This window comes from Ursus maritimus (assembly GCF_017311325.1).
Source record: "Ursus maritimus isolate PB19 chromosome X unlocalized genomic scaffold, ASM1731132v1 scaffold_X1, whole genome shotgun sequence".
Classification (NCBI taxonomy): domain Eukaryota; kingdom Metazoa; phylum Chordata; class Mammalia; order Carnivora; family Ursidae; genus Ursus; species Ursus maritimus.
In genome coordinates, this window is record NW_024423319.1 from 44,235,267 (window position 1) to 44,245,521 (window position 10,255).

The 10,255-nt window shown below is 49.1% G+C and overlaps 1 protein-coding gene across 1 annotated transcript in view; it reads left to right on the forward strand.

Moving 5' to 3' along the window:
• Positions 1-1,699: 1,699 nt before the first annotated feature.
• LOC103675169 overlaps positions 1,700-10,255 on the forward strand; it is a 20,326-nt gene continuing 11,770 nt past the window's right edge. Inside the window, exons 1-6 of the mRNA XM_040645299.1 lie at positions 1,700-1,770; positions 5,222-5,352; positions 5,633-5,700; positions 6,345-6,568; positions 6,707-6,789; positions 8,335-8,475. Of these exons, the coding sequence (XP_040501233.1) occupies positions 1,700-1,770; positions 5,222-5,352; positions 5,633-5,700; positions 6,345-6,568; positions 6,707-6,789; positions 8,335-8,475 (718 nt within the window). The remainder of the gene's footprint in view (positions 1,771-5,221; positions 5,353-5,632; positions 5,701-6,344; positions 6,569-6,706; positions 6,790-8,334; positions 8,476-10,255) is intronic.

Consider the following 10,255-nt stretch of genomic DNA (forward strand, 5'->3'; position numbering starts at 1 on the left):
CATTACTGCCTCTAACAATGCAACGGGCCCCTAGATGAGCTTGAAACCCCCACAAACCTCTATCTGGTGATGCTGGGGGGTGCTGCAGTCAGCTCTAGAATTGACCCCTGTAAAGAGGCACTGACCCTTCCCGTGTACACACTCAGAACTCAGCAGAGCTGGTGTGAGAATTTCCGTTGAAGAAGGAATTAAACCCCTTGTCTTCTCATTGCTGTGATTTAGAAGAGAAGTGAGAGAACGGAGATAACAGGGAGGTTGAGAGAGAAACTGGGGATGGAGAGAAAGTGGGGGCCAAAGAAGAGGGGGAGACAGACTCCAAAGGTGAGACCCAGAGAAGAAACAAGGAGGGAGGTGGAGTTGGAGAGAGGAGAGATGGAGGAAAGTGTCAGGGAGGGGGGGGGAAGAGAGTAGAGGGAAAGAGAGGGAGAGAGGCACTGGGGGAAGTCCCAGAGCAGTTGAGCTGCTGCCTGGGCAAGTTTGGGGAAGGGTCTAGCAAGAGACATGTGGCTGCTAAAGCACCTGGATGCTGTAAGCAAATGGGCAGAGGCCAAGGAGGAGATAGATTCACCCTCTCTGCCTCTCCCATCCATCCAGGCTGGGTGGCCAGGTCATTGCTCTTGGCCCCCTTGACTTCTCTGAAGCTTGCAAAGCTTGCTGTGTGCCAGGCCTGGTCTGGCCCTGCCAGGGCTGGAGGAAGGGTGTCAGGGAAAGGGGGTTTCCAAGAACTACGGAGGGCTGGCCAAGCTCACCAGAGACACCCTGAAGGAGGAAGGCAGCCAGGGAAAAGGATGTGCAACTACAAGGATGAAGGAAATGGGGCAGGCAGACAAACAGACCGACAGGCAGGCAGACCCCATATGAAGAAGATTCCAAAGCTTTCTGTATCATCCATGCCCTGTGCCTCCATCCAGAGGGTTGAGGAAAAGCCACCCTTGCCCTCGGCCTCCCTCTCGGCCTCCTCTCAAACCTGAAGCAGTCAGCTTGAGAAAACCCAGTGGCTCTGCCTAAACCGTCTCAGGTCTTTTTCCCCCTTATAAAAATCATCAGGACGTTAGAGCGTGGCCCCAGCTTAGCTCCAGGCTAAAAGGGATGCTGCTGGGGAGCTGAGAGCAGTGCAGCCTGCAAGCGCTCATCCAGCCGGAGAGTTAGAAGCTGGACAGAGCACCTCCAGCCCTCTCCCAGCGGCAGCGGCAGCCCCAGCTCCTCCCCTGCACACGACCCGCTCGGAACCCCACTCCAGCTGCCAGGGACTGTGCCTTTAAATTGCTGCTTTCGGAGGGCGCATCCAGGGGGAGGTGGGAGGGAGGGAAACATCTTCCTACCGGTCTCCCTCCTCTCTCCCCTCCAAGACTCTCCAGGGTTTGGAGAGTGATTGCTGCCCAAAGAGAATCTCCTTCAGCTCCCTGGCAGGCAGGCTGAAGCCCTCCGGAACCCCAGGCGAGCCAGAGCAGGGACCAGAAGGGTCATCTGTGTCAGGATCATTTCCAGGGGAATAGTTCTGGCCCCTGATTGGTAACGGCAGGGCAGAGGAGAAGAGAGCAGAAGAGAGAGAGCGCACAACTCCTAGCCGGCCCCACCGGCTCCTTGTGAGCAGACCAAGTTGGAGGAAGGCTCTGTACTTTCTGCAGCGTTCCCCCTGCTGGGATATCCCTCTCACCTTGGCAGCCAGGCTGAGAAAGGTCTCCGGGGTCCCTGCGGAATGACAACTCTCGTTCCTGTCACCCTCTCCTTCCTTCTTCTCTGGACCCTGCCAGGGCACGTCCTCCTCAGGTGAGCTGAGTCGGGATGAGAAGGAGGTGCATGCAAACACCAGCTGGCCGGGGCAGCAGGGGCTGCTGGTACAGTTTCCTCTAAGTTTACAAAAAGCCCACAGTCCAGACGGCTCCAGGAAAGGACACACCCTCTCCTAACCAGGACCCAGGAGCCTTTCATGAGGACTGCCAAAGCCCCAGAGCCGGTGGGAAGCCTTCTGCATGGGTGAGAGCTTCCCGGGCCTGGGGAGGGGAGAGGTAGCCGAGCCCCAGAACGGAGGCCATCTGTCCTGCCATCCTTTCCTGTCTTCCTACTAGGGTGGCCACACACTGCTCAAATTCCTAAAAATGACAACAGCATCTGTCAACTGCCCACCAAAGAGGCTTCAGGTCACAGGGGTTTGCCCTAAACCATGTCCGAACGAAGCTGGGCTGAGCAAACCTTGGCCCTCTGCTCTCACCCTGCCTGTGCACACACGGCTGCTTCCTGTCCTGAGGGGGCACTCAGTGGCAGTCATTTCCTGGGGTTTTGAGGACAAGACATGCTTTGGGATAGCTGTAAATGTCTCCCTCCTCATTCCCACTTTCTCATGAGACCAGGGGTCAGTCGAGGTGGACAAGGTGAGTTGAGGAGGAAAGATGACTGTGGCTTGGGCTGACCTGGTTGTAAGAAAAGGGCTTCCCAAGGTGGAGGGGCCGGGTACCACTGCAATGTACCTCCTCCTCCTCTTAATTCAAGGAGCACACCAGGACTGCTTGTCTCTGAGGCACCTCCTGCCTCACTGCTGGCAGACACGTTGCTGGCAGGAAGGCAGGGATGCAATACGTGTGGGCGGCAAAATTCCTAAGAGTGAAAAGTAGCCCGAAGTAGACGGGCAGCTCAGCAGGAGTTGGTAGGTAGGAGGATGCAGGCAGAAGGGGGAACGTAGAGGGGGCTCACTGGCCACTGGAAGGGCTCACTGGAAGGGAGACTCTCTCAAGGCCCAAGCTTTGGTGGCAGCATTCCCACTTGAGCAACTAGAGAAAGGCAGGACCTTAGGAAGTCTTGAGTCCAAGTCCTTCATGGTACATATGGAGACTGAGTCCTACAGATGGAGAGTGAGCTATCCAAGGTCACTCAGGCACCCAGTAGCAGAATCAGAGTTCTCCCCTACCATACCCCAGGGCTTTGCGTGAGCCAGATTTTTCAGCTCCAGAACTTCCTGGGTCTTGCCAGTATTTGAGACTTTTCAGGAACGAAAGGGAGGAAAAAGTGGCTGTGCTCAGGGACTCTGCTCTCTGGCCCATAGACAAGGCAGCACCAGAAAAGAAGGTCTATGACAGGAGTTGGGGCCCAAGACCACTGATCGCACAACCTGTCACAGGGTCCTGGGACCGGGACTACTGTGAAAGGTGACCTGAGAGTGGAGTTGAAGATGGTGGCAAGGGTCTGACTGCTCCACGTACAGGGCCATGTGGCCTCCCAGGAGGCAGGTGGCAGGCAGCCAGGAGCAGCACCTGGCCAGCAAGGACACCCTGTGGTGAAGCCACAGACTTCTGCTGTACTAGCACCACTGCCAGCCTCCTTGGATTTTCAGAGCCTGCTTAAGCCACCTGCTCTGGCAGCCCCTGCTTGGGGCCACTGTGGCCTCTGTTCCCAGGGTAAGGGCTTCCTCCTGTTCAGAGGATTCAAGAAGGCAGGATTCTAGGAGATCAGGATGTGGCTTTCACTGACCTTCCCCTCACTCTGGTTCCTTGGCAGCCTACCCGGGCTGCTTGTGTCACGGCATTGTGGTAGATGGACTTAGTTTTGAAGTCAATAGCTCTGGGTTAGAATCTTGGCTTTACATTTACTAGCCGTATGATCACAAATAAGCCACTTTACTTGCTGATCCTCAGTCTTCTCATCTATATAAGAGGGATAATAACCCTTATCTGGGAGGACTGATGTCCTACCACAATATGCCAGGCATTGTATTAAATATATGGGCAACACAGTGAAAAAGAAACATAGCCCCAGCATCAGAGGGCTTGTATTCTGGTGGGGGAGACAAACTTGTTATTAGAGAATAATAAAATGGAGAAAATGTGGAAGTATTATAGAAATATTTAAGAGAGAGTGGGGCGCCTGGGTGGCTCAGTCATTAAGCATCTGCCTTCGGCTCAGGGCATGATCCCAGAGTCCTGGGATCGAGCCCCACATCAGGCTCCTTCACTGGGAGCCTGCTTCTTCCTCTCCCACTCCCCCTGCTTGTGTTCCCTCTCTCACTGGCTGTCTCTCTCTCTCTCTCTCTCTCTCTGTCAAATAAATAAATAAAATCTTTAAAAAAAAGATGGAAGTTGAGCTTCTCAGCATAGCCATCCTACTTGGGAGTCCTTCGCATGCTCCTAGAGCCCTGCATCCTCACCTATTTTGTTGCCAAAGCGAGTTTACAAGCGAGCTGCTGCTCCAACCATGAACTGAGGTCCAGCTCAAAACACAGTTTCCTGCTGGTGCAAACACCAGAAGCCAAGCCTCCTTCTCTAGAAGCTGGGTCCCCAGCTCCTGAGTGGTTCAGCATGAAGGCCAAGCAACTGAAACCAACTCTCAGAGATGCAGATTGTCCTTGAGTCCTTCCCATGCTTGGTTAAGCCAAAACATTGCAACAGCCACATTAGGGGAGTTGTCATTCTTCTTTGAGTGCTTTTGAAGCACCTTCAGAAAGAGAACAGTGGATGAGGCCTCAGCCCCTTGGGTTTGAGCCCTGATCCTGTCCCTCACCAGCCTTGAGACTTTGGGTGGGTCACTCCTCTTTTGGTTTGTTTGTTTATTAGATTCCACATATAAATGAGATCACAGGGTATTTGTTTATCTTTGGCTTACTTCATGTAGCATAATGCCCTCAAGATCCATGTTGTTGCAAATGGCAGGATTTGCTTCTATCATGGCTGAATAGTATTCCATTGTGTGTATGTATGTGTATCTATATCTGCATCTCACATTTTCTTTATCCATTTATCCATCAGAGGACACTTAAATTGTTTCCTTATCTCGGCTATTGTGAATAATGCTGCAATAAGCATCTTTTCGAATTAGTGTTTTAATTTTCCTTGGATATATTCCCAGAAGTGGAATTGCTGGATTATATGGTAGTTCTAGTTTTGCTTTTTCGAAGAAACTCCATTCTATTTTCTAGAGTGGGTGTTCCAATTTACAATCCCACAAGTCACTTTTCTCGTCTCTCTTTCCCCCATCACACTGAGACTTGTGAGAGTAAAAAGATCTCATATATGTGAAAGCACATCTTTAGGTCTAACTACTGAGCTGCAGTATTGGCTTATGGCTGTTTCTGTTCTCCCCGTTTTGCAAATGGGTACCCAGAGACCCATCTTCTCCTATCTTCCTGCCTGATGGAGAGACCAGCCACAGGTATGTGGGGACAGCAAAGAAGAGGGTCTGTGATATATGTAGAATACAACTGGCTTCAGACTTCTTTATCTCTCCTGTCCAGGGTGGCCTTGGCAAAAGAGGAAGTCAAATCTGGGACCAAGGAACCCCAGCCCATGTCTCCCTCTGATTTCCTGGACAAGCTTATGGGGCGAACATCTGGATATGATGCTAGAATTCGGCCCAATTTTAAAGGTAAGAAGCATTCATCCTACAAAAACCCTATCTTCCCTACTCCTTTTGGGAACACACTGCCATGCCAGCCCCTCTTGCCTAGCCCAAGGACGGGAGGCTGGAGGTAGAGGGCTAACCCATACAGTTCAGAAGGAGCTTCGCCTCCCTATTGTTATGGGTCTATGTAGTTGGCACTACCTTCTAGCAGTGCCCTGGCCTCAAGCTTGGGGAGGGAGTCCTGGAAACTACTCCCGGCCCCCTGGAATGCCCTGACGATATGGCTGTGTTTTGCCACCCCTAGGCCCACCTGTGAACGTGACCTGCAACATCTTCATCAACAGTTTTGGCTCTGTCACCGAGACTACTATGGTAAGGAGTCTTCCTGTTCCCTGCTTCCATCCAAGTGTGAATGAGAGAAGCCCACCAGATATCAAGCCTTTCCTCTTTCTGCTGTCCTCTCCCTGTTTTGTGGTCATGGCTAAAGCCATGGGATGTCTGAAGTTGGTCACTGGGAGATATCTTTCCCCAGCCTGGGGTTTCAGTGGCCAAAGGCAGACTAGCCTAAGGAACAGATGGTCAAGCATGGGAGGCAACTTGGTACAGAGCACAAACTTTGGAATCAGACAAACCTGTGTTCAAATCCTGACTCTACCATCTAATAGCTATGTGACAGGTTGTTTAAATATGTCCTTGTTTCTGTTTCCTCATCTGTCAAATGGGGATCATAACAGTACCCTCTTCACAGTATTGGCGTGAGATTTAAATGAGATGATGCATATAAAGAAAGCACTTAGCAGAGAGACCCCAGCTCATAGTAAGTGGTTAATAAATGTTTTTTCCCTTCCCATCTTTATCATATCAGCCCAAAGCAGGCTCCTTCTCCAATGGAAAATGCCCACTGCCCCAGAGATGTGCTCCCAGCATTTCCTCCTCATGGCCCTCCTGCCCATGTAGGCTTGCTGGGCCCCTGGAATAACATTGCCTCTGATGGGCCCATCTGTGCACCCTCTCAGGACTACCGGGTGAACGTCTTCTTGCGGCAACAATGGAATGACCCGCGCCTAGCCTACAGAGAATACCCTGATGACTCTTTGGACCTCGATCCCTCTATGCTGGATTCTATCTGGAAGCCAGACCTGTTCTTTGCCAATGAGAAAGGGGCCAACTTCCATGAGGTGACCACAGACAACAAGTTACTGCGCATCTTCAAGAATGGGAATGTGCTCTACAGCATCAGGTGCACCTGGTGGACAGCCAGGAGAATTTGGGTCAAGGGGAAGAAGCCAGATAGAGCCTGAGGGGTGGGAAGAGGGTCCCCTGTGCTGTGCCAGGTCCCAGTAAGTTGATGTCACTTCTTTTTTACTGTCCCTGCCAGGCTCACCCTCATTTTGTCCTGCCCAATGGACCTCAAGAACTTCCCCATGGACATCCAGACATGCACCATGCAGCTGGAGAGCTGTAAGTGTCTCTAGAGAATCACAGAGCAAGGCCTGGAATACCAGGTAGTTAACCCCATCCCATGATGTTCCAAATGAGAAAACGGCAACCCAGAGTGGGGACTTACCCAAGCACACACAGTCAGGTGTTGGCTCAGATGAGACTAGGAGGACTAACTAGTACCCAACCCAGTGTGTTTTTCCATCCTCACACTATTTACTGGTTTGGCTATTCCACAGGGCTGGGGAATGGGAAGGCGCCAGCTTGACATGCAAATGTGCTTGTGTCAGTTATGGGGGGCATTTGAAGGACACCTCCCCTGCCCAAAGATATTGTCTCTCACAGTGCCTGAGGTAATTCTACCTTTACTCCCCCTGAGTTAAGACATTCAAGATACTTATAAAAATGCCAGAGTTGGCAGAGGAGTACTCTTGAACCCTGATTCCGCATGAACACAGATAACTTTTGTAGAGAAGTGGAAGAAGACAGTTCTAAGTATAGGACAGGGCCTAGGGTGGCAAGGTCAGCCAAGGGCTACTCTGTGACAGGGGTGCCAGCTTATGGGGCTGCCCCAATTGCAGAAAAGTCAAAGGACAACAAGGCTGGACCATCACCTATGTGCACTCCTTTGCCATCTGTTAGGCAAGGTGAGACTGTGAGATCAATACACACCAAGTTAATCCTTAGAGAATGTTTGTCAAGCTGTTTCCGTCATATAATAACAGTGATGGATAGAATGTGTCCTATGTGGTCAGCTCTTTAGAGTTCATAAAACACTTTCACATCCAGATTCTTATTGCCCCCTCACAACAACACTGAAGAGTAGGTGGAGCATTTTATAGAAGAGGAAATGACTTGCCCAAAGTCACATAGCTACTTTGAAACAAGGCCTTATGTTGGACATCTGCAAGCCTCAGTGTTTCTTCTCCCATTTCTACTTGCCATGTATGAATATGGTCATATATATGTCAGGAGCTTTCACAAACTGCCTGCTATCTGTGGAAAATTGACATGTTCAGATGTTAACTCTCAATCTGCCCCAGTTCAGGGCCCTGGCTAGGAGTCTGTGGTGTATACATTGTCTGATGCATGACTAGCAGGGTATAAATAGCTCTTTCCTCCCTGGGGTGAAGTGGCAGAAGCCCTAGCTCTGAGGCTGGCTCAGCTCGAGACATGTGGCCAGTACACATGCTTACTCCCCTGGGTTTGAGATATGGCAGGAGGTTCCCAGCTGGGTTCCTTGACATCATTCCAACCCTTCTGACCTGCTTTCTAAGGCTGCCAGAATAATTCCTCTCTGTGCCTTTCTAAAGCTTGAGAACTAGGTAGAAGACGAGTCTGGAATCTTTTTTTTTTTTTTTTTTTTTTTTTACGTAGTGAGGATGGGCCCATGAGACAATTGACCAAGTACCCTCCTCAGAAAGGTTTCTCTTTCCAAGATGAACATGAAGCTCCTAAAACCCAGGCCTTACCTCCTCATCTGTTCTTTCCTGCTAGTTCTAACTCTTTCCCTACCCCCACCCAGCACCACACTCTGCAGCCTTCTGCCATCTCTGTCACTTTTAGTTGGCTACACCATGAATGACCTCGTGTTTGAGTGGCTGGAAGATGCTCCTGCTGTCCAAGTGGCTGAGGGGCTGACTCTGCCCCAGTTTATCTTGCGAGATGAGAAGGATCTAGGCTACTGTACCAAGCACTACAACACAGGTAAAAACCAGGATCTTTACTGACTGTGAGCCACAGAAGGGTCTCCAGATGGGAGGGAAGGGGGCAAGGCAGCCAGCTTCTATTGAAAGTCCAATCTGTACCAGATGTGCTAAGTGCTTCATATGCCTTATCTCATTATGGTAGGAATTATCAGCCCCATTTTAAATCGGTTGTCTAGGTCACATACCTAGAAAATGGTTGATTTAGAATTCAATTCCAGATCTAACTCCAAAGCCCATATTTTTATCCCTGTCACATGCTGCAGAGGAGATGGGCCTGTGCCAGTGAGTGGCAGGAGTGCCCCACCTGTCCTGGGGCCAACTTTGTGTGGAAGGTGGGGAATCTACATCTGGGAGTAGCCAATGGCTGCGCTGAACCAGGAAGCAATATACTTTAGAACACTGGCAGGCTTAACCATCCACACCTCATACCACAGCCACCACTGCCCAACTCTTGAACTGGCTTGTTTTCCCAGGTGTGAAATGTGGGCCAGGAAGTGGAGAAAGGTTGTTTTTCCAGCCTGAGCATCTGCTCCCTGCAGCTTCCCTAAGAGCTACTTGTTCCTCAGTTCCCCTGGCAATTTGGATACAAAGTGCTATGACCCTGAAATAGAGGCCAGAGGCTAAAGAGGGGAGATCCTGGATACCTCCTATGGTGTGCCAACATGCTTTGGGTGCCACCCCATGAATATGTGTGTTTGTGTATGTAGGGTGTGCAAAATAGGGAGAGGAACAGGCCATTGAATTTAGAAAATGCTGGTGGGAGTAGAAATTGGTAGAACATTTATTGGGGAGAAAACTGGCAATTTGTATATAGGTCAGTGGTTTTCAAACTCTGGTGTGCATTATATTTCCCTGGGGAGCCTGTTAAAATGTTGATTCCTGGGCTCTGCCTCTCAGAGATTCTGATTATGTGCACTTGGAATGATGCCCTGAAATCTGCATTTGAACAAGCATCCTGAGGATTCTGTTGCGGATGGTCCAGGGGCATACTTTGAGAAAATGTAAAAGCCAAATTTTTTCCCCTACGTGTTGATCCAGGAATCCCACTCCTTGGAATTTATTATAAGGAAATATTCCAAAATATCGCTGGGTCAGTGCTTATACTAACAAAATCTTGGCAGTCTTCTAAATACCCACCAATAAGACAGAGGTTAAATAAATTACACAGTGCATCTGTTTGGTGGAATATTACCCAGATGTTAAAAAGGATGCCTGCAAATTGCTTATGTCAACATGGAAAGTACAAGTGGAAAAGGCTAAGATTCAAAGTTGTATACACAGAATCATTATATTGTGGTAAAAGAAACAAACCGAAATCATGTGTTTAAAAATCCTGGGAGGAAATAACACTAAATGTTTCTAAAGTAAAGTGATACAATAGATAAAACCAAGAACTTTGCAGTCAGAGCTGAGTTTGAATTATGGCTCCACTATCTACTAGTTGGGTGCCCTTGAGAAACATAACTTAATCTCTTTGAGTCTCAGTATCCTTATATGTAAAATGGGAAAGAATAATTTAACCTGCCCCAAATAGTTGCTATGGAATTTAAATGAAATAAACTATATAAAGTCAGGGCACTTAGTAGGGGCTTGATAAATGTGAGCTTATAAATATTATTGAGCTTATAACTATTATTATTTTTCTCTACTTCTCACTTTTTTTCCTGTAGTAAACAAGTGTTAATTCTGTAATTAAAAATAAAACCACCACTACCAAAAAATAGGTAGGTAGATAGATGATAGATAGATAGATAGATAGATAGATAGATAGATAGATA